This window comes from Galleria mellonella, unplaced genomic scaffold (genome assembly GCF_026898425.1).
Source record: "Galleria mellonella isolate WM207_F2 unplaced genomic scaffold, CSIRO_AGI_GalMel_v1 utg200, whole genome shotgun sequence".
Classification (NCBI taxonomy): domain Eukaryota; kingdom Metazoa; phylum Arthropoda; class Insecta; order Lepidoptera; family Pyralidae; genus Galleria; species Galleria mellonella.
Window position 1 is genome coordinate 822,426 of NW_026442034.1, and position 24,929 is coordinate 847,354.

The 24,929-nt window shown below is 38.3% G+C and overlaps 1 protein-coding gene across 1 annotated transcript; it reads left to right on the forward strand.

Annotated features, from left to right (window-relative positions):
* Positions 1-212: 212 nt before the first annotated feature.
* On the forward strand, positions 213-19,044 carry LOC113520020 (gamma-1-syntrophin). The gene is made up of 13 exons (XM_052894215.1): positions 213-694; positions 2,554-2,700; positions 4,015-4,174; positions 5,944-6,069; positions 7,718-7,833; positions 8,805-8,955; positions 9,939-10,009; positions 10,777-10,890; positions 11,758-11,916; positions 13,065-13,307; positions 14,838-14,953; positions 15,975-16,065; positions 16,951-19,044. The coding sequence occupies exons 1-13, from the start codon at positions 659-661 to the stop codon at positions 17,062-17,064; spliced, it is 1,644 nt and encodes a 547-aa protein (XP_052750175.1). The 5' UTR covers positions 213-658; the 3' UTR covers positions 17,065-19,044.
* Positions 19,045-24,929: the final 5,885 nt, after the last annotated feature.

Sequence of the window (24,929 nt, forward strand, 5' to 3'; positions counted from 1 at the left end):
AATGTACTAATTCCATTTTATACGAATATTGTTCCCAATTTTAGTGATAGTTTATTTTATAATGTATTTTGTTAATAATTTAATTTTTTTAATTTCAGTGTTTTATCGACTAAATTATTCATCGATTTAAATCTTATATTTGAACTCACTATTCTTTCTCAGTCAGTGTCAGTGACGGATGCACGATGTCATGACCGTCAGTCAGTGACCACTTCAACTTGGAAGAGGTACTTACATCAGTACCTATGTAATTATAATTATTGGTTTACTAAAAATAAAATACATTTTGTTTTTATTAATCGTAATTATTCAAAATATAGAAATAATAAAATGAATAACAACGATTTTTTAACGGGATCAAGGAAGTGACTGTGTGTTTAATGAGTGTTTACGAATTGTTTTGGTGCCATTCACCTATATTGATTTATCATGCCAGTGACCTGTTTTTCGTGTTTGTAATGTGTAATACATAAATATTTAATGAAACCATTAGACGGCTGCATACAGATGTTTTGGGATGAACCTGATATGAAAACTGTGATACGGAATTGTTAATTACGATGGGAGAGCTAGCTTTTAAACCAATAAAATATCTGATAGAGCTTAGCTGAAAACTTGTAATAATATTTATAATTCGTTATGGTGTGCATTTTTCACAATGATGACGCCAATTGAGGAGAAGAAAGATGAAAAGGTACGTAGACATAGGTACAAAGTTAGTATCTAATTTGTTAAGTAATAAAATATCCTCTCTAAAACCCCGGAGTCCCGCCAATTTGCAAGTCTTCCAGTCGTACTTTGTCCTCGTATTAAAAAAAAAATGTAACATGTTTATGTTAAAAATCTCAGATTTTATTTACAGTGTCCATTAATGTTGTGCAAGTGTAATAAAAAATAATTAATAGGTACCTACCGGGTAATTAGAATATTGACGTCAATTGAGTATGGGCTACTTGGTACATTCATTCATATTTTTTTTGTTCATAATTTTCGTTATTACCAATAGTTATAATTAGATGAATTAACTTTATATAAAATCAACATTCTATATGGAGCACTAAAAATTTAGCTGAACAAATATTATACTATGTAATGAGGGTTGAGAGCTGTTGTCTGAGATACAGGTTTTATAACCTAGTTCAGACACAGGTGTTTAAACTGATCCAAATGTACAAATGCATTCGTGTCTACTTTTACTGTAATTTCCACTGCTGAGTTTGTTACAATCATGGTTATGCAAAAGAGTTATTAGTATTATTATTATATTTAAATATAAGTCTGTATGTGTCATAGTCTTTTTATTGTATTTATTGTTTTTATTGTATTGTCTGTGCCACACAGATATGAAAAAGACAATAAACAGAGTTCTCTGAATTTGGCCTAATACTAAATGCTTAAAAGTATTAGGCCAAATTCAGAGAACTCTGTTTATTGTCTTTTTCATATCTGTGTAACAGGGTATGAAGGCGTAACAGCTTACAAAACACATAGATAAAATCTTGTATGTATGTATTTTTTTCATTATATATTAAATATCATAGTATCATTATAGATATTTTTTTCTAATTTTCTTTATTTACCCTCTGCAACTTGCCTCCCCATAAACTTCTGGACATTTTTAAATCTCTCTATATTTGACTTTCCTTCCAATGCGACCAATGACTTAAATTATCTTCCCGTCATTTTTGTTTTTTTTTCTATGCTTTGTTTAAGGGAAAGATTATTGTATTGTATTGTATTGTAAAATCTTTATTGAATATAATTTACATTGGACATGTTAAAAGATTTAATATACAATGGTGGACTTATCACATAGAGGTATCTCTTACAGTTATACATTTGAGAAGCTGAAAGAAAACTATAGAATGTTCAAAGGTAAAACAATATAGCTAAAGATAAACTCAATAGTACTTAGTTAAAATTGAATATATAATACAATAAAAAGTAACTGTATACACTTACATATGTAAATAATAATAATACGTAAATAAGAAATAATAATAGTAATAAACCTACTCACATATGTATATAATGACAAGGGAAGTGAATACCAGCGACGTGCAGCATGTACAGTAAATTACTTGGCATAATTTTCAATATTAAAACAAGGCAAATTCATAACGAAGTCATTACAGCATCTCAGGTGGACATCAATCTCGTGAAACTTGAACCTTTCCCGAAGAGTAATAAAATAACTTTTTTTTAAATTTTTTTTTATACAACTTAGAATGGCAAACGAGCTGACGGCCCACCTGATGGAAAGTGGTAACCGTCGCCTATAGACATGAGCAGTACCATGGACATAACAGAGTATACTGTTTTGCCCGTGATACCACCTATGCATTGCCATTCCTAAGGACTCAGGTGTTATTCCTCTGTACCCAGTAAATTCACGCCATATCTTCACCTTCAAACCGAAACACAGCCATGCAAACAACTGCTATACGGTTGAAACACGAATGGAACAGAGGTACCCAAGCAATCGACTTTTGTACAAAGTCTTCCCCTGGTAACATTTGTGATTTACGTATGTATATGCTTGTCGCGTTCCAGATCCGCACAGGCATGGTGCAAGTGTCGGACGGCAAGTCGCGGCCGCGGCCGGCGCGGCTCGTGCTCACCATGGACGCGGTGACCGTGCAGCGCGAGGTGCCCGTGCCCGCGCACCCGCCGCGCGACAAGAACGTGCCGCACGCCAGGGTACGACCGTCTTAACCCTTTTCACTCCAAGCCTTTTTTTCTTTTTATTCCACTATAGCTCCACGCTAAAATTGCGTTTTTTTAATTTTTAGGGGTTTTTTCGTATTTTTATTATGTGATAAACTTTATTTTATGAGTTATTACAGGATACTATATTATAATTTTTAATTCTAATCTTTATAATCCCTTTTGGTATGGTATTTCTCAAAACAAATCCCGGGATGAAGCGAAGGTTTTGCCTCACATGTTTTGCAAAAATAGCATGTTTCTTTTCTCCCCCCTTTTATTTTTCGGTTGGAAGACACAGCACAATCCTGGTGTTAGATGGCTTTGTCAAAAAATTTAGTAAAAGAAATCCCACACTATGTCGAGTGTCACTCGACAGTGGAGCTGGTGGAACAAAATCAATGTCGAGTGACATGTGACATTGGAGTGGAAAGGGTTAAGCAGTAGACCAGCAGTGGCAGTAGCTCCATTATTAGCAATATATCCTGTCAGGTGGACCTTAACGTAGTTCCCCTGGAAACCATCGTGGCTAATTTTAGTTGAATTCGTCAAGATTGGCTAACTGCTTTCATCCTCATCAGTCATCTATCACTGGTGCCCTGCCAGTGTATACCGATAGCGCAGACGGGGTTACCATACCATTATCACCCATAAAAAAACACTCACATAGCGAAGACTCGAGCGAAGCTTCACAGAAAAATATATGGCTTTTTTTTAGTGGCCAGGTCTGCGTTGGAAAACAATCTTAAATATGCCAATGGCAACGGCCTCATTGCTAGCAATAGAGCGTATATTGTCAGGTTTAGGGTTTAGATAGGTTAAGGTTATTTCATATTTATCAGTAAAAAGAGAAAAAAAAAGATGCAAGTCAAGTGCAAGTCGGGTTCGCGCAACAAGGATTCCGTACAAAATCATCAAGTTTCAAATTTTTATTTTAAATAACTATAAATTTATGGTTTTCGGATTTTTTCCTTTACTTGTGCTACATGACATTGCTTCTTGCCAAATTTCATGATTCTAGATGAACGGGAAGTATCCTATAGGTTTTGTTTCTCTTTGCGAATGTCAAAATATGCGATATAAATGGAACAGCTGTATCTTTTGATTGCGTCGATTTAGATGCTTCATTTTTTCACTGCTTTAAAAGATTGCAGACTTGAGTATAAGATATTAATTTCAACTCGATACCTCCCCGGGTTCCTGAGAAAAAGGGCCTTGACAGACAGACGGGCTGACGGACAACGAAGTGATTCTGTAAAGGTTCCGTAATTTCAAAGGGAACTAATAAACAATTTTCTAATGCTCCAGGAGCGGATGGTGCAAGTCACTCGTCAGAAGGTGGGAGGCTTGGGTTTGAGCATAAAGGGTGGCGCGGAACACAAGCTGCCCATACTTATATCCAAGATATACAAGGACCAAGCGGCTGACCAGACCGGCCAGCTGTTTGTAGGAGATGCCGTTATCAAAGGTAAGGATTTTCTCATTTACTTTTCCCATCAGTGGTGTGGAGGTACATGGAGTTATGGCTACTTTAGTTTCCATATATATATATATATATATATATATATATATGTGTGTGTGTATGTATGTATTTTTTTAATAAATGATAATGGAATGGTAACCCCGCTCGCGCTATCGGTATACACCGACGAGGCACCAGTGAAAGATGATAGGTGAGAATGAATGCAGGTCAGTTGGCCCACCATGATGAATTCGACAAGAATTAACCATGATGGTTTCCATTGGGAACCGCGTGGACGTCGACCTGAGAGGGTCAATTGCTAGCAACGGGGCTATTAGACCTCATTACTAATAATCCCTTTCCCCCTGTATGTATGTATTAGGTAGTATGACACAAATGATTTTTTTAAATAGTAATTTTTTACTTGTAATTTCATACTTGATGATAATCATTAAATCAACACTTTTAGGGTCACATATTGCACAATATCTTGTTATCTCTTATTAAATCAGTAAACATGACGCAATGTGTAAGATAATGGTTTTTAGATTGTTATGTTTGTTCATTAGTTACAGTTGCTCTTATAACTAGTGTCTGTATTTATCGGCCCAGTTGTGTCTCGCGCTACAATATGGCACAACCTGATTCCACTGGGAGGGGGGGGGGGGGGGGAAGGGATTGTTAGTAATGGAGACCGAGAATCCCATTGCTAGCAATATACCCAACCAGGTCGACCTTCTCGCGGTTCCCCCTGGAAACTATCATGGTTAATTCCTGATGAATTCATCATGATGGGCTAACTAGCCTGTTTTCATCCTCATCGAAAACCCTTTACTGGTGCCCCGCTAGCGTATCCCGTTAGCGCAGGCGAGGTTACCATACCATTTTCATCCAATAAAAAAAAACCTGATTCCCCTTATTTTGAATGTGGGAACGGATTGTTAGTAATGGAGACTAACCGCGAGGAGGTCGAACTGGTTGGATATATTGCTAGCAATGGGATTTTCAGTCTCCATTACTAACAATCCCTTTCCCCCCTCCAAAGAGTAGTTGTGCGTGGAGGAAAGATTAATAGTAAGCTAGATATACTCTCACATCAGTACGCAATTCGGACACGATGGCAGTCGTAAATTTAATTGATTCAGTTAGAAACAATGAAGTCGCTCCCGGCCTATTCTGGCACGCCGCCTGATTGTCCTCAATTAGTTGGTGGACAATTTGCATCGTTAAATACGTGATATGTTATTGCAGTTGCAGGAAAGCTGTGTTTCTGTCTGTAAAAAAATATTTATTTATTTATTTAACTCTTTATTGCACCAAAAACATAAAAATAAACAATGACATATAAACAATTCAACTGAAATACAGTAGCGTGGAGTACAGATAATTTTTTTTTTTTATACAATTTAGAATGGCAAGCAAGCTGACGGCCTACCTGATGGAAAGTGATAACCGTCGCCTATAGACATGAGCAGTACCGTGGACATACATAGTACGTGTTTCAACCGTGAAGCAGTTGTGTTTACATGATTGTGTTTCGGTTTGAAGGGTGGGATATGGCGTGAATTTACAGGGTACAGAGGAATAACAACTGAGTCCTCAGGAATGGCAACGCATGGGGGGTATCATGGGCGAAACAGTATACTCTGTTATGTCCATGGTACTGCTCATGTCTATAGGCGACGGCTACCACTTTCCATCAGGTGGACCGTCAGCTTGTTTGACATTCTAAGTTGTATAAAAAAAGTTATGTATAAATATTAATTCTTGCACAGTAAACGGCGAGTATATAACGGCATGCAAGCACGACGACGCGGTGAACATACTGAGGAACGCGGGCGACATCGTCGTTCTCACAGTGAAGCACTACCGGGCCGCCACGCCCTTCCTACAAAAACAGGGTATGTTGCTTTTCATTTTTTGTTCATATAATCCTCGAATTCCCAAAGAGGGTTGACGTCAGGCAGGTGGCCGGTCGTAAAACTAATCTATCCTCTAAACTAACTAATCTATATATATATATATATATATATATATATATATATATATATATATATATATATATATATATATCACTTCCTTATTCTCGAAAGTCATGGAATCAGTTATTAACCATCAACTGCTCCGGTACCTAGAGGATCGCCAGCTGATCTCAGATCGCCAGTACGGCTTTCGACGGGGGCGCTCGGCTGGTGATCTTTTAGTCTATTTAACACACCGATGGGCGGTGGCAATCGAGAATAAGGGAGAGGCCTTAGCTGTTAGTCTGGATATTGCGAAAGCCTTTGATCGGGTGTGGCATAGGGCACTAATCTCAAAACTACCTTCGTTTGGGTTGCCTGCGAGATTGTGCAGTTGGGTCGCCAGTTTTCTTAAGGAACGTAGCATTAAGGTCGTAGTCGACGGAGCATGCTCTGACTTAAAACCTGTGAATGCTGGTGTCCCGCAAGGCTGTGTACTATCTCCGACACTGTTTCTTCTGCATATCAATGATATGTTACAGATCAGTGATATTTATTGTTATGCAGACGACAGTACAGGAGATGCATTATACACCGGTCATGCAAAGATCTCGCGGGCACATACCGATAAGCTCCGGAACAGACTTGTGTCTGAAATCGAAACTTCACTCGATAAAGTTTCGATCTGGGGTGAACGCAATCTTGTTCACTTTAACCCTAAAAAGACACAAGTCTGCGCGTTCACCGCAAAAAAGACACCGTTTGTCGTATCTCCTCACTTTCAGGGCACTTCCCTCGATAATAAGTCGAGTCTGGGAATTCTTGGCGTCGATATATCTAGCGACGTCCAGTTTTGCGGTCATCTGGAGGAAAAAGCTAAGATAGCTTCTAAAAAGTTGGGGGTGCTCTATAGGGTGAGACGGTATTTCACGCCAGAAAACCGCCTGAAACTATATAAAGCTCAAGTGAGGCCACACATGGAATACTGTTCTCACCTGTGGGCAGGAGCGCCACAGTATCAACTCCTTCCGTTAGACCGCATTCAAAGTCGGGCAGCTCGAATTGTTGACGATCGGCGTCTTACTGTCCGGCTCGACCCACTGAAACTGCGTAGAGATGTTGCATCTCTGTTCATCTTCTACCGAATTTATCATGGGGAGTGCTCTGAAGAATTGTTCGGATTGATACCTGCTGCAGATTTTCACCATCGTACAACCCGCCATAAACTAAAATTTCATCCCAACCATCTGGACGAGTGGCGGTCCTCCACCGTGCGTTTTTCAAGGCACTTTCTCCCACGCACAACCACTCTTTGGAATCAACTTCCAGCAGCAGTATTTCCGAACCGATACGACAACATAACCTTCAAGAAAAGAGCATATTCCTTTTTAAAAGGCCGGCAGCACACCTGCAATGCCGTAGGTGTTGTGGGTGATCATGGGCGGCGGTAGTCACTTACCATCAGGTGAGCCGCATGCTCGTTTACCCCCAGTGTTGTAAAAATATATATATAAATAATAATTGGAATAAGGGTCCTACCCTTAGGTGAGATGATGATGATATTTATGTAATCCTCGTGTGTTGACAGCGGACGGTGCGTCGGACACGGACAGCAGTACGGGCGACGATCACCCCTCACTGCACGGCAAGAATGTCGACGCTAATTGCAACTCGGAGAAGATCGCCGAGAACGGCGGCTGGCAGGTGAGTGCGCGACATTAAGAGGACGGAACTAGACATGGGTAATATTGGTATTGCGGGTGGGAGGAATCAGGTGGACCGTCAGCTTGTTTGCCATTCTAAATTGTATAAAAAAAAATACGTGGACTGTACATAGTAATGCCAACTAACAGTAATGGGTATTGTATTGAACTAGGTGTTATTTTGCGGAAGTCCATATCACTAGGTACTTAATTAGAATTGTTTAAATCCGCTACTGTTAGTATGCGTGCGAATATTGTGTACAATTTTTTTTTTTCACTAGAAGTTCTACCATCTTCCATATTAACCATCAATCTCCGACCGCCATTCCGTCCACGCACGTTTTGCCTCGTCTTGAAGTGGAAAACGTGCGTGGTCAATAACAATAGTCCATCTACGAGTGTTGTTAGTCCCATGCATACTAATGGTAACGGAATTAAATAATTCTAATCGATTAACCACAGTAATGGCGACTCCCATCAACAGCTCAACAGCTTCCATTGTTAGTATATCCGTATACCAGTTTACCCGATCAGGTCGGCTTCCAAACGGTTGCCCATGGAAACTGACGTTTTTTATGCAACTTTGAATGGCAAACAAGCTGACGGCTCACCTGATGGAAAGTGGTAACCGTTGCCTAGAGACGTCGCCTATGTATATATATAGTATATATTTCTGGTGAAATCGTCACTATATGAAGTAGTTGTTCACATACCTGTGTTTTGGTTTGACGGGTGAGATATGGCAGTGAAATCACAGGGTACAGAGGCAAACACCTTAGTTCTCAGGAATGGCAACGTATGGATGGTATCACGAAGATCTAATTTAAAATCTGGTACATGTTTTCCCTTGATACGTCTTCTAGAAAGGTCCATCACTTATCATTCGTCACTGGTGCCCCGTCAGCGTATACCGATAGTGCAGAAGGGGATTCCATTCCATTTTCGTCAGATTAAAAAGATCTTTGCGTGTAGAGTGCGTGGGGCTCTGCGGAGGAGTGCAGCCGGCCCGGGTCGGCCGCCTCGAGGCCGCCGTCCGTCGCCTCCGTGTCCGAGCGGCACAACGCCAACACCACCACCACCACCACCACCGGCGCCACGACTGAGTGGGTCGACATCGTCTCCGGTTCGTGGCACTTATATTTACAGTTCGGGCAGTCCACAAGTGTATCTGTTGAGTGAACGCGCCCAAATTTGACATATGCATATCATCATTTCATTGTTTTTCATTTCCATTGTGTTACAAATACCCATTTAAAGACACTCACACATACACACACACACACACACACACATGCGCACGCTCGCACGCCCGCAGGCACGCACGCAAGCACGCTCGCACGCACGCATGCACGCACGCACACAATCTATTTTTTTTTTATACCACTGTGGTGGCAAACAAGCATACGGTCCACCTGATGGTAAGTGGTTACCGTAGCCTATGAACACCTGCAACACCAGAGGTACACGCGTGCGTTGCCGACCCTGAAGAAACCTCTTTACTCCTCTTTTGAAGAACCCCATGCTGTAATCTCTTGGGAAAACATCGGCAGGGAGCTCATTCCACAACCTATCTAGTAATCATAAAGGCCAATGATGCCCTTGCAAGAGCCAAGTGTTATCAAGGGGCCTTCTACTATACTGATTTAGTTGGTGGCTTAGCCTAGAGGTTTCACCAAGTTTTCCTTTACAAGTTCTTTTTTACTAGTATATTATTTACTGCCCTATATTTATATATTCTTTCCCGTGGATGGGCAACAGCGTCCCTCTTAAAATATCACCAAAGCCTAACTGCGGTTGCCAATCCGCTAGCGGCAATTACTGGCAAATCTCCCCCCCTCCCTCCTAATGCTCCTCAAATATCGCGTCTAATCTACGCCCACCATGTACCCTTTTGTATAGGCATTCCGTCACCCGTATCGATGACGGGATGCCTTAAATACTGTACCGCAAACCATAACCCCCCCCCCCCCTACTCCAAAAAAAACAAAAAGCTAGTGTAAAATAGAATACTATATTTATTTCATTTTTATATGTGAAATATTAGATACATGTTTTTTTTTTCGGAATTTAAAATTTAATAGATTTATTAATGTATCCTTGTAACAGTGCCTCTCATGATGGGCTACGTGACAAGATACGTGCTGGGAACAGACAAACTTAGACCCGGCGCCTTTGAGGTGAGTATACGAATTTTACTAATGTACATATTCATATTTCTACTCCCAGCGCAAAATACATTACAAAATATTCCAATAATTGCTTTGTATAGTAAAAATAAAAATGAAACTTCAACAGTACACACTAGTGCCATATTCGATTGACCTTCTTCATCAATTCAAATCAACTACGTACAATAAATGTTATGGGTCATGCTGCGCGGAAATTCGAACATTTTATCGACGTAACGATGCGGAACGCTCGTGTTCAGAGTTCGTTCCGCGGTCGATCTCCACTCGGCGGAAGATCGGCAACATCGCATTTCATGTTTTCTTATTGGATGTATCACGTTCGATAAATACTATACATTCCGATTTTTGATGTTAGCTTAAAGATAGAAGTGCACCAATCTACCAGGAGATTAATGCAATATATTAATCGAGATTATTCATATGGAAGTATCGTCAGAATTATCGATTAATCTTTTAGAATCAATAAACTAATGATCATATTTTCAATTGATTCATTATGTAAAAAGTGTTTTGACAGTAAACTAAATTCTAATTACGCAGAAAGATTCTTATTGTTGTAGATAGTAATTTTAATTGATTTTAATGAAAAAAGAAATATATATATTTGAAGATAATCTTTTGAATAATTTTGTAAAAAAAGAATCTAAAATCGTTCAGTTGTTTCTAAAAGTGTATAGATAATTCCGACGTTACCGGTGTTGGTTACGAGCGTTCGTATCGTGTGTGACAAGTGTAACATGTGCGTGGTGGTGCAGGTGCGCGGCGCGCGCGGCGGCAGCTCGGGCGTGCTGCACGCGGACGACCCCGCCGCGCTCTCGCACTGGCTCAAGGCCATCTCCGACAACGTCGTCGGCCTCACCAACCTGCAGGTACAGCTCTCCACCCCGTCCGTCTTCAGCATCCGGTTCGAAGGACCATCCTCATGTTTACACATTATTAATGTTGTTACGCGTCGGATGTGGTAGGAAGTGTGATTTTAAAAGGGGGGGATTGTTAGTAATACGGACTACCGGTCCCATTGCTATCAATATACCCTGTCAGGTCGACCGTCACGTGGTCCCCCCTGGAAACCATCGTGCTGAATCCCAGGTGTATTCATAACAATAAACTAACTAGCCTTCCTTTACATTGTCACCTATCATCCCTCACTGGTGCCCCACCAGCGTATACCATTAGCGTAGGTGGGGTTACCATTCCATTATCATCCATTAAAAAAAAAGTCTGATTTTAAATAGACTGAATAACACTGTATAGTAATTGTGGATTCGACAATGAATCTCTAGACTTAGGACTAAGTAAGGAGCTCGGGAGTTTATTAGAGTAAATTTTTTTATGCAACTTAGAATGGTCAACAAACTGACAGCCCACCTAATAGAAAGTGGCAACCATCGCCTATAGACATGAGCAGTACCATGGACATAACAGAGTATACTGTTTCACCCATGATACCTCCCATGCGTTGCCATTCCTGAGGACTCATGTGTTATTTCTCCGTACCCTGTAAATTCACTGCCATATCCCACCCTTCAAATCGAAACACAGTCATGCAAACAACTGCTTCACGGTTGAAACACGAATGAGACAGAGCTGTCCAAGCAAATGACTTTTGTACAAAGTCTCTCTCTCTAGTAATATATTATAGTTATAACTGTATATATACAGTACAGGGGAATGATATATAAAATGTCATTCCCCTGTACGGTTTCCTGATTGGACATCTGCAACTGTTGGCACAGATGAAGCTGTTCAACCGCCACCTGGCGGCGGGCGAGCGCATCGAGTACATGGGGTGGGTGGTGGAGGGCGAGGTGTCGGCGGCGCAGCCCTGGCAGACCTACCGGCCCAAGTTCCTCGTGCTCAAGGGCACTGACGTCATGCTCTTCGACGTACCGCCGGTCAGTGTCATTGTACCTAATTGAAACCTCGATCGAGAAATGAAGTTTCCATTCTATTTTTGAAAATAAAGATTTTGATTACTAAATTAACATAATATAAATATATTAATTTAGTAGTTAATATAATATAAATCCCTGTAGACCTCTTTAGAGCACCCAATAAGCATATTTTTAAAAGTCTTAGTTACTTGTTGAGTCAATAAATCCAGCTCTAGTTACAGGTTACTCAATAGTTACTATATCTCATAATGTTTCTTATAGTTGTTATATATATATATATATATATATATATATATATATTATGTATAATTATGTCAGTATGTTGCTATGATTATGTCTCATATTTTTCACCACATCTGCCCTTCATACGCTTTCTGTTTTTACCCAATGGTTAGCTGGTAGAGAATGCCATATGGCATTAAGCTCGCCACTTGTACAAAGTTTTATTGTGCAATAAAGAATAGATAAATATTAAAACATATTTTTTTTTCTCTAATTAATCTATTAATACTTATAATAAATCTGTAGAGAGGTCAATTCTGTACATGAAATATATTTCCAAAATAACTATCAGCGGGTGATTAGTGATCGATACTGATGACAAAAATGCAATCAGTAAAATTTTTATCTGTTTGTATGTTCGTTATAGAAACAAAAATTACTCGACGGATTTTAACGAAACTTGGTACAATAATTCTTCATACTCCTGAGCAGGTTATAGTATACTTTTCATCACGCTACGATCAATAGGAGCAGAGCAGTGAAGGGAAATGTGTTTGTTACATCAAAACCACTGAACCGTGAGGAAAGCCTATGTCCTTTCTCACGGTTCTATTACTTCTTTTACGAAAAATGATAGAAACGCGGACGAAGTCGCTAGCAATAGCTAGTTGTTAATAATGAATTACCCTCTTTTCAGACCAACACTATTAAGTTTATTTTATTTATTTATTTATTTTATGCAAAAATCCACAGCTCTTAAAAACAACTTACATGCTAAGTCTCCTATGAATACAGCCAATAATGGATTTTAAAATTTATTATTTCATAGGGGAAAAGTGTTTCTAAAGTATAAAACATATCGTACGTAGTATGAGGTATCGGCGTGGTTGATGTGATGGCATGATGGTATGGATGGTGCGTTCCAGATGAACATAGCGGAGCTGGCCAAGTGCCCGGAGACGCTGAAGGTGTACCAGACGATGTTCCGCACGGTGAAGGAGAGCGAGACGGTGGACTGGCGGCAGCACTGCTTCCTGGTGCAGGCGAGCGCGGGCGCCGGGCCGGGCGCGGCGGGCCCGCGCTACTTCTCGGCCGAGACGCGCCGCGACCTGCTGCGCGTCGAGCAGGCCTGGACCGCCAACATCGTCAACTCCGTCGTGCGGCTCGGGGTCGGCACTGTTCATCACACGCTCTGTTTGTACCGCCTAAAGTGGCAGACGAGCTGACGGGAATACTGCTTCGTTAATGATACTAGCCCCCATGCGTTGACATGAGGACTCTGGTGTTATTCCTCCGTACCCAGTAAATTCACGCTACCTAAAATATCCAGTAAAATGGGGTAACCCCGCGTGCGCTAACGGGATACGCTGGCGGAGCACCAGTGAAAGGTGATCCTTTATGATCGATTCATCAGGAATTAACCATATTAATGAACCATGATAGTTTCCAGGGGCAACCACGAGGAGATTGACCTGGTTGAGTATATTGCTAGCAATGGGATTCTGTCTCCATTACTAACAGTCCCCCCCTCCTCCAAGGTGTATCATTACTTAGGTTCCGAGGTATGTCAGTACCTTTTATTTTTAATTGCTCCCCCTAATAGGAGGTTCGCGCTGACCGGATATTAAATTCCAGTTTGGAATTCTAGTGTAATTATTAATGCAAAATTTTTTGTGTTTTTCTTTCCATCCATTTTCTTGTGTCAGTACTTACGCCTCCCTGTCCGACTCGACCCACCGAAACTGACTACAAATGTTGCATCTCTCTGCATCCTCTACCGAATTTATCATGGGGGGTGCTCTGAGGAATTGTTCGGATTGATACCAGGATTTTCACCGTCGTACAACCCGCCATAAACTAAAATTTCATCCCAAACATTTGGACGAATGGCGGTCCTCTGCCGTGCATTTTTCAAGGCACTTTTTTCCACGTACAACCACCCTTTGGAATCACCTTCCAGCAGCAGTGTTTCCGAACCGATACGACAATGGAACCTTCAAAAAAAGAGCATATTATCCCTTTAAAAGGCTGTCAGCACACCTGCAATGCCGTTGGTGTTATGGGTGATCATGGGCCGCGGTAGTCACTTACCATCAGGTGACCCGCATGCTTGTTTGCCCCCTGTTTTGTAAAACAAAAAGTACACTATCCGCTTATACACCTGATCGCGGCTCGATTAGAAAGAGATTTAACACCCTCATTGCTAGCAATACACCCTACCAGGTCGACCTTCATGCAGTTCTCCCTGGAAATCATAGGGATTTATTGTTGTTGAATTGGTCTTTATAGGCCAATTGGCCTGCCATCATCTTCACCTGTCACCCTTCACTGGTGCCCCGTCAACATATACTGATAGCGCAGACGAGGCTACTATTTCACCTTAACCTATTAAAAAAAAAAGTAGCAGACACTCGTCTGGTGGCTACTGTAAGCGTACCTCCTACACGGACAGCCGCTCCGTATGTACTAACTCCACACATGTACTCTGTTAAAATGTATTTGCTACTGTAATTTAAAAACTAGAATTATGGTACAACCACAATTTTACGAATTTTTTTACCATTAAACTCTTGAATCCACCTCTGTGATCCCTCATTCAGAGATGGACTTTTTTTTTTTACAAACATTTGCCTTGTGTTCCCGTTAATTTATGTGGTGTATTGAATAATCAAGCCGTTTGTTTGCGTGTGCACGTGCAGAAGAAGACGTTCACGGTGGTGCACCTGGGCCGCGCGGCGGGGCTGACGCTGGACTGGGCGGCCGGCTTCTCGCTCAGCGAGGGCACGCCCGGCGCGCCGCCCGTCTGGGCGTACAGGTGCCGACCACGACCACGACCACGCACACGCACACGCACACGCACACGCACACGCACACGCACACGCACACCCACGCCCACTCACTCCCACGTAGTCGCACACCCACGCACACACACTGATGGCTGACGGCCCACCTAATGAAAAGTGGTAACCGTCGCCTATACACATGAGCAGTACCATGCACATAACATAGTATAATGTTTCGCCCATGATACCCCCCATGCGTTGCCATTCCTGAGGACTCAGGTGTTATTCCTCTGTACCCTGTAAATTCACGCCATATCCCACCCTTCAAACCGAAACATAGCTATGCAAACACAACTGCTTCACGGTTGAAACACGAATGGGACAGAGGTACCCAAGCAAACGACTTTTGTACAAAGTCTCCCTCTAGTCTGGCATGTATTATACATATAAACTTTTCTCTTGAATCACTGTATCTATTAAAAAAAAACCGCTTCAAAATCCGTTGCGTAGTTTTAAAGATTTAAACATACATAGGGACGGACAGACAGCGACAGCGACTTTGTTTTATACTATGTAGTGATAATCAGAATTTTAAATATTGCCATTAAAACTGGACAAATAATTACGAATGTTGCCACACTTGATAAATTACTTCTTAATTAACACGTGTTATAGTAGATACCTATTAAGTATTACGACACACCCTCAACGTCGATCGGATCGTACCACCTAGCACGATGCAAGAAGGTGCGTTACCGAGAAAGACACCTGCGTCGAGTCAGCATTTCAATTCCCGCAGCAAAAATACCCATTTCCTTTATGTTTAATTCGATATGACTTCACTTACGGATCACACATCGATCTGAACACACTTATTATTGTAATAATTAATTTTAGAATTAAATTTAGTTAATTTTACAAAATTGTTTTTTTTTTTTTTGGGTCTTCCACCAGCGACTTCAATAACTCACGTATAAACAAGCACCAACACTGATGCTATTGTTTTTAAATTAGTTAAAAAAATACTTTTTTGACAATATAATCTTGTTTCAGATTTTCACAATTAAGAGGCTCAAGCGATGACGGGAAGTCGAAATTGAAGTTGCACTTTCAGGACTCCGAAACCAAAGTTATTGAGACTAAGGTAATGTCTCATAATGCTTTATACATGACCCTTTTTATGTATCAGAGAGGAAAGCTGCAGAATATTCTGTATATTTCGTAGGACCTTCATTTCTAAATGTTTTTTTATGCAACTTAGAATGGCAAACAAGCTGACGGTCTACCTGGTTGAAAGTGGTAACAGTCGCCTATAGACATGAGCAGTACCATGGACATAACAGAGTATACTGTTTCGCCCATGATACCCCCCATGCGTCGCCATTTCTGAGGACTCAGGTATTATTCCTCTGTATCCTGTAAATTCACTGCCAAACCCAGCCTTCAAACCGAAACACAGCCATACAAACACAACTGTTTTACGATTGAAACACGAATGGGACAGAGGTACCCAAGCACTTTTGTACAAAGTCTCCCAATAGAAAACAATAGAACCAGAAACAATGATTTTTAGAATTTTTGTCTGTTTGTCAATACAATTCTGCACGCTAATCTCCGAAACGGCTTAACCGATTTGAATGCGGTTTCCACTAATGTGTTGCGGCTTGCTCCACTTAACACTTAGTGATTATTTTATTTCAATCGGTCCATAAATAAAAAAGTTACATCAATCTAAAGAATTACATATAAAATGCTATAATATATATATACATATATATATATATATATATATATATATATATATATATATATATATATATATATATATATATATATATATATATATATATATATCGATTTCTATGATCAACTGTATCAAAACAAAAGCGAGTGTATCCAATATGATAGTCACGTGACCACCGACACAAACATCAGTAATTTCTGTCTCGGTTTTCTACCGTCTCACTCTCACCTCATCAAACACGACACTCTCCCACAAGCACATAACCGCAGCTGGTTTCTTTTCCAGGAGTTAGAGTGCCAGATCCTGCAGAGTCTGCTGTTCTGCATGCACGCATTCCTCACGGCGAAGGTGGCGTCCGTCGACCCCGCCTTCCTCGCATCCATACAGCAGTCCAACTAAGTAGCAATACATATTTGTATAGCAGAGAATAAATGTAAACGGACAAATGCTTGAACGATTCGATATTAGATAGACAATTGCTTTCACATTTGACGTGTGGTGTGTTTGCTGGAAGTTAGCTCGTGAAATGAAAAAGTGGGCCAACTTTACGACGCGACAATACCCTTTCTAATTTTAATAACGACGCTTCTCGAACAATCAACGAATATTTGACATTTGTACGTCAGATGTGTATAAAAAAAAAAATGTTTGTAGCATTTATAAGTAAGCGGATGGGAGTTTTGTCTAAAGAAAAGTTTGTATTGTAGAAAAATAAAAAAAAAACAGGAATATCGCCTTTTAATTAAATCGAAACGTTAGTTCGTTTTAAATTTTCGCGTTGTTTCCACATGTTTTAAATACACAATCGGGACTTAACACGGTGTAAAAGCCTTTACAATAGTACCTACATATCTGCTTCTTAATTTCCGACGTTTCGACGTGGATTTAAAGCAGTGTGGATACCATGAGTGGGATTTATATAATGATGGGGCTTTAGTTAATGATGGTGACAATATGAGGCTATTCGAGGAGACTGTGGGCTGCCAGACCAGAGGGAGACTTTGTACAAAAGTCGTTTGCTTAGACACCTCTGTTCCTTTCATGTTTCTACTGTGAAGCAGTTGTGTTTGCATGGCTGTGTTTCGGTTTGAAGGGTGGGATATGGCAGTGAATTTACATGGTACAGAGGAATAACACCTGAATCCTCAGCAATGGCAACGCATGGGGGGTATCATGGGCGAAACAGTATACTCTGTTATGTCCATGCTATTGCTCATGTCTATAGGCGACGGTTACCACTTTCCATCAGGTGGGCCGTCAGCTTGTTTGCCATACTAAGTTGCATAAAAAAAGACGAACACGCCGCTCACTTCAGTCCTGTTATTACCGAAACGTCAATAAAGAAGCAGGTATGTAGGTACCATTTACGTGTAAAAGCTTTTAAATCGCGTTAAATTCCGATTTTTTATTTAAAATCGAAACATTGTTTTACTGTTAATATGTTGTGAAAGTGAAATTATCAGATATTTGAAGAAAATACAATTAATGTGTGTTTATTAATTGCTTAAGTTTAAGGGGAATCGAAATGGTAGAAATAATTTTTAAGTGAGTACATAATGCGTTTATTCTCTGCTAATGACATTAATAAATTGTTATTTTTTATTTGTATCGCTCGTTGACCTTGAATGCCTTCAATTAACTGTAACATTACCTTTATTAATTTAATGTTACATTTATAATAATCACGCGTTACCCATACTTCAAACTGCTAGAGTATAAAGGCCTAATGTTTTAATACCGAAACAGCGAATATAAGACTTTAACTCCACTTATAAAGATCTATTTTTGAATCTCGCCTCTATTTCTGTAAGGGTCAGTTTGCTGCACCCATTCTAAATGTTCTCTGCTATAATCTAACATATTATTTGCTTCAATTACATTCGTAACATTTTTTACTAGTTTCGTGTTTGTAAATCTTGTGTAATATCTCTCTATATTACAATGTATAGCCCTCTATCTAGTCTCTGGATCGTATCTTCATAGACAATGTCTTTATTGCACCAAAGACAATAATATACTATGACAATTGAACAAATATGGTATACTACCTAAATTGGTACCTATTTATTCAATTATAAATTTTGCCTACAAACATATTTTTTCTCAAACATGCTGGGAAATGTGAGCATTATTTTGACAATCTTCTTCGAGATAAATCAAAATTGCCGTACTGGCCAGATACATGCGGGCAGCGGCCGACAAAAGTTGTATGAAAATTCATATCTGTCGTTTTGCGGCCAGATAAATTACTGTGTAAACTCATATCTGTCCTGTAATTTAAAAATGGAATGACCTTTTACTTCAAAACATGGCTACCAAGGAGGTAACTAATAAAAGGTTTTTTTTTAAATTTCGAACTGGCATGCAAATAGAAAGTTGTTTATTGAAAAAAAAAAAACAAACTTAAAAAGTAAAATTGTGTTTTTGATTTCCGCGCATTGTTTGAGAAAAGTATTATACAAGCCTTGGCCACAACTAGGCATTGATGGACGAACGTGCAAATGTGGGCCGAGGCGTAGCCGAGGCACACATACGTGAGTCCATGCCTCAGTTGCTGGCCGCTGCAGTAATGTACTATTGTCTGTAGAGTTTATTCATAAACAAAATCATCATCATCAATAATAACAACAAATTTATTCTTTTTTATAATCTTGCTATGTATGGGATACGTTAATTTTTAAATTGACTTTAACCTTGTCAGGTTTTTTTTACAAACTTAGTATACTAGTTTGAAACCGAGATGACGTATGGCAAGTTTTATAGTAATTTTGGAAATTGTCTATGCAGATACGAACGGATTTAATGTCTATATCCAAACGAACAAAAACCGACAAATAACTAATTGTAATTAGTTTTTTTTTAATAGATTTAGCTATTGTCTAAGTGTAAAGTAACAAATGCGTTTAACTAAACTGATTACCCTCTTGTACGCAAAAACATGAAGTTTCCATTAAAAATGTGTTACTATTTCTAACCAGAGAGACTTTATACAAAAGTCATTTGCTTAGGTACCTCTGTTCCATTCGTGTTTCTACCGTGAAGCAGTTGTGTTTGCATGGCTGTGTTTCGGTTTGAAGGGTGGGATATGGCGTGAATTTAGTGGGTACAGAGCAATAACACCGGAGTCCTCAGGAATGGCAACGCGTGGGGGGTGTCATGGACGAAACAGTATACTCTGTTATGTCCGTGGTACTGCTCATGTCTGCGGTGGGCCGTCAGCTTGTTTGTTGTCGGCAAACAAGCTGATGGCCCACCACTTCACGGTTGAAACACGAATGGGACAGAGGTTCTCAAGCAAATGACATTTGTAGGGAGACTTTGTCTGGTAAATAAATTAATAATATAAGGGGGTCATGACCTTAGTTGTATTATTAGGATCCATACCGATGCAAATTAGGCAGTTTTTATTATCAAATCTAATTATTACCTACCAATACGCATGTAACTATTGTTGATGGGCAACCAATTGGGAATTATTATGATAAAATGCAACGGACTAATCGAACCTTGTTAAAATTTAAAATAACGATTAAATTTAAGTGCATTTTTATGAGAATTTAAATCGTCAAATAAGTCTGTTTCAACTAAATGCGTATTGATGTGTTCTTGGGGTGAAATAAAGGAGATAGTTTTAGGAAGGAGTTAGGGAACAGTCTGAGATAAACGACGATGGATCCAACTCGGCTATTGTAAATTCAAACATAAGTTTTACATTATAAGTCGAACAAAATTATTTGGTTTTAATTAATCGACAAGAATATTCCTGTGAAGTAATATAAAATAAAAAAAATGACTATCGCATCGTTCAAATACAAAAATAGAATATGCTTTAAAAAAAAAAATAGTTTAATAAAAGTAATTCCCAGCGTACCTATAAAATAACCTTAGATTATATAGATAGTGTCTCCCTCTATACAAATGGTTCGAGAAAACAGCTCAACTTTTGCTTACAGTTTTGCATGATAAATAGTTATGTTTCCTTTATAACTTCTATATTTATTTTGTTTTGTTTTAATACATAAAAACTCATTTTATTTATTAAATAATTAAGTATAGATACGTCAATATACATTATAGATAGATAGATAGATAGATAATTTATTTACATTACTTACAGCACACAAATTACAATACAAACATACATATAAAGACACAGTAAAAGAGATAAAAGAATGAAAAACAAAAAAAAAAGCAACTAAAATAACAATAGAAAAAGCAAAATATATAAAACAACAATTTACTTTTTTTTTTTTTCATGCGCGTGCCACAGTAACACAAAATGGTCACAACTCAGTTTATTGCTTTGCCCTCAAAGAGCAAAACACGTGTGCGTAAGTAATGATAAAAATCGAGCTAATTTGACAATTAGCTGACAAAAGGTTGACCCGTTTTTTGAGACTCGATGCTTTATCTATAAAATCTAAGGATAAAACATGAGAACTCACGACACACACTACCAAAGATTTTACATACTCATTTTGAACGTTTCAAAATTGTGACTCCATAGAGGCTGTTTGGACTGATGTTTAGATTAAAAAAAAAAAAAAACTAAATATAATCAATGTTTCTTTGATAATATATCTAATTTATAATAAATATGGCTGTAAAAAACGAGCCCAACTTCCGTAGCAAAGAGAATGAAACGGCTAGTCTTGTATCTCGTTCTGATTTGAATTTAGCACGCTCGCTTGTGATTACAATATCAACTTTATTATTATGCCCTTAGAGATGGTAATGGCAAAGTCACGATTTAATAACAATAAACCATTCATTAAATACACAGGTATGGGGAAGAAAGGGATGATTAGTAATGGGGTCTAATAGCCCCATTACTGGCAATATACCCTCTCAGGTCGATCTCCACGCGGTTCGCCCTGGAAACCATCATGTTTAATTCTTGTCGAATTCATCATGGTGGGCCAACTGACCTGCATTCATTCTCACCTATCACCTTCCACTGGTGCCTCGTCGGTATTTACATTTTCACCCATTAAAAAAAATACAGAGGTATGTTTTGATTTTTGTTTTTTTTTTTTCAATAAATATCAAAGAAATGTTGGCAATATTTAATTTTGTACAATGTATGTATATTGTATGTCTAATGTATGTATGTTTAACGTAGTAATGTAGCTTATTTTATATATTATTATAACTATATTTAGGTTATTAGACAACTTTGCGCTTGGCTCATATCATTAAATTTAAGTCCAGATATAACGCTGTATGTCTCGTTGCGTTGACGCACGCGATCGTATTATGTTAAATATATATTTCGTTGAATAATATTTCATATTTTATCCATCGATATCAAGCCCGATACAAAATGGCTCTAAAACATAGATGCTATTGTGAATGGACATACGATTGTAATATTTGTATTTGATGGGCTGTTCTAAACAGACAGGAAAGTACGACGGTTAGGGATTTTTTTTTTTTTATATATATAGAATAGAGGGATTTTGTAATTGATTGTACCATAGTATCGCACGATTTTGTCGTAACGAATTTATAATATATATATATATATATATATATATATATATATATATATATATATATATATATATATATATATATATATATATATATATATATATATATATATTATATGTGTATATATGCAATGTAATGTGTATATGCAATTTAATGCAGAATTTTTTAAATTTACTTCCGCGACAATTGTGTTTTACAGCTTGTATATCGACTTGGATCGCTCGCCATCGTCAAAAAAGGGAATTCATCTTCACAAGAAAGTACGGTTTCAAAGGATTTTTAAATGAATGAATGAATGAATAAAGAGAAATAAGCTCTCCTTCGAGGTTTACTCTACAGATTAAAATATGGAGTCCTTTAAAAAGAATGTATTAAGGTTTCTTCAGGGTCTCGGACCTTGCAGTCGTCCACAGGCCACAGTGACCGTCTACCATCAGAGGGGCTGTATGTTTGTTAGCCACCTTCGTGGTATAAAAAAATTACAATTTTCATGACATGAACATTTACTATATAATTGCATATATTTAACTTATATATTGTAACGACAATATCGTGCCGTGCCATGCTACGATAAATTATAAAATCGTTTATAATGTTTGTACGTATATCCATTACTATTAATATTACTCTATATTCTTCTCTTGAAACGCATTGGCAAAAAAAAAAAAATATACAGCGAATTAACTAACGACGTTGTCGCGCTCTCCGTTCTGTGTAGATCAGTCCTATTTAGGTGTTTATGTGGAAAATCTTTAAAAAAAGGTTTATCTGAATTGACGAACTTGCTTTATATATAATTATATGGTCTTGTTATTTATTGTGCGATTTGAAGCGATGTTAATAGGAGATTATAGTACTTTACAAGTAGGCGTAATCAGATTTTAGCTCAAGAAAGGGCTACAAACAAAGACGTGAAACGGAAACTAGCAGCTAGCAGCTAGCTGACTCATGCGCTCAACACATCGAATAAACATGGATTAGTTTTGTGTTGTAAAATTATATTATTATATTTAGAATTTTATACAATATAATGTTTGTTCAACAACAACTTATATTTGAGAGCTGAAAGTTAGTTTATTAATTCATGAAAATGTTGAAATGTAGTGATTTTCAGGTTAATAATGATCTTTATTATTATATTATGATAGTGTAAAGGTGAAGTAAAAATTGCTTTCATGTAAGGACCAGTCTACATCGACAGATGTGTGCGATCAAAAAATAAAAATGTAAAAAAATTCTGAAAGCATTGTAACTTCTTACTCGATTGCTGATATTTTGCTATAAAAATGGGGAAGTTTTTATGTCATCTATAATTTTATGTATGTAACACAATAATTACAAACCGATTTTGACTATTCTTTCTGTTGGTAGATTTGTCATTATTGATCTGACATTTTTATGTTACTGATAACGTCAAGTAGGCTGCGGGTATCGTGGTAAACATTGGTAACCGCCGCCGACGTTATCAGTACCATGGACGTCACAGAATATACTGTGCTCCCGGTAGCATCCCCTCGTAAGTTGATTTATATAATGTACTTGTTACTGAACTAAAAATTCGATGGCTCTAAAACATAATCGAATGATAGTGTTTTATTGTAAATAGGAGTATCGCCTTTGACGTCAATTTGAAATTTAAATTTAACTGTTATAGAAAATCTGAGTTCAACACTAAACCTACCAAGCGCGGTCAAATGGCCGTTTATGAAATTTAGTTTAAAAATTTTCACGTATAACGTTACTGTATCGCCATGTAACTCATTGACTTCTCCATAATATACATACAAGCCATTTTTCAATACTCACAACTTACAAATATTTACTTGTTCACTATCCAATTGGCTAAAATCTCTTTTATAGGTTGGGAATACTGTTTAGTACAAGAAATAACTAGAAACCTATAGATTCCGCACAATGATATATTAGTTCCAAATACGATACGATTACATGTAACGGCGTGTCTCGCTCGCTACCTCGACACACGTACGCATGCGACGGTGGTTAGTGCCGACTACTGGCGTCTGCCCTTGCGCTCGGAGTGTCGTGGTGCTGGCGGTGAGGTATGCGGGGAACGAGGGGCACCGATAGGTCTGTTGCTAGGCGCGTTGCGAGATGTGTTGCTATGCGCGCCGGCTACACTTTCGCCGGGAATATTTTAAAGCGGTCATTTGACCGCTCATGGTAGGATTAGGTGTATATTGAAATGTCGGTAGGTTTAGTGTTAACGTGTCTAGGGAAGACAACACCAGTGTTAGAAAGTTCATAATTGCTCGATTAAATTAATTTTTTGTTTACATTTATTATATTATAGATTTATTTATTGTAAATTATCAGATTTATAATTTTTGTGATCCACGATCAAGTAATTACCATAGATACCAATTCGTGATTACAGAAACTTAGTGTGACATAATTCAGTATCTATGGTTGAGAGTAAATTGTGTTTTTAGATATTTAAAGAGTGTATCAGTAAAGTACGGATTAAATTAAATTTACCATTAAAGTAACATTTAATATGAATGAAAAATGTAACGAGGCCTAAGAGAAAATAGATTATCGTTGTCATCGTGTTTTATCTAGTTTTTTTTTTTTTTTTTTTACCAGAATTACAGTAATAATTGTAATTGGAGACAATGGTATCGATTCTGCAGCGTTATTCCCTAATCTATCTCGAAAATTAATATTTCAGTTTGATCACTTTACATCAGGTGGGCCGTAAGCTTGTTTGCAATGGCAATAGAATGCTAAGTTGTATAAAAAAATCACCGCGA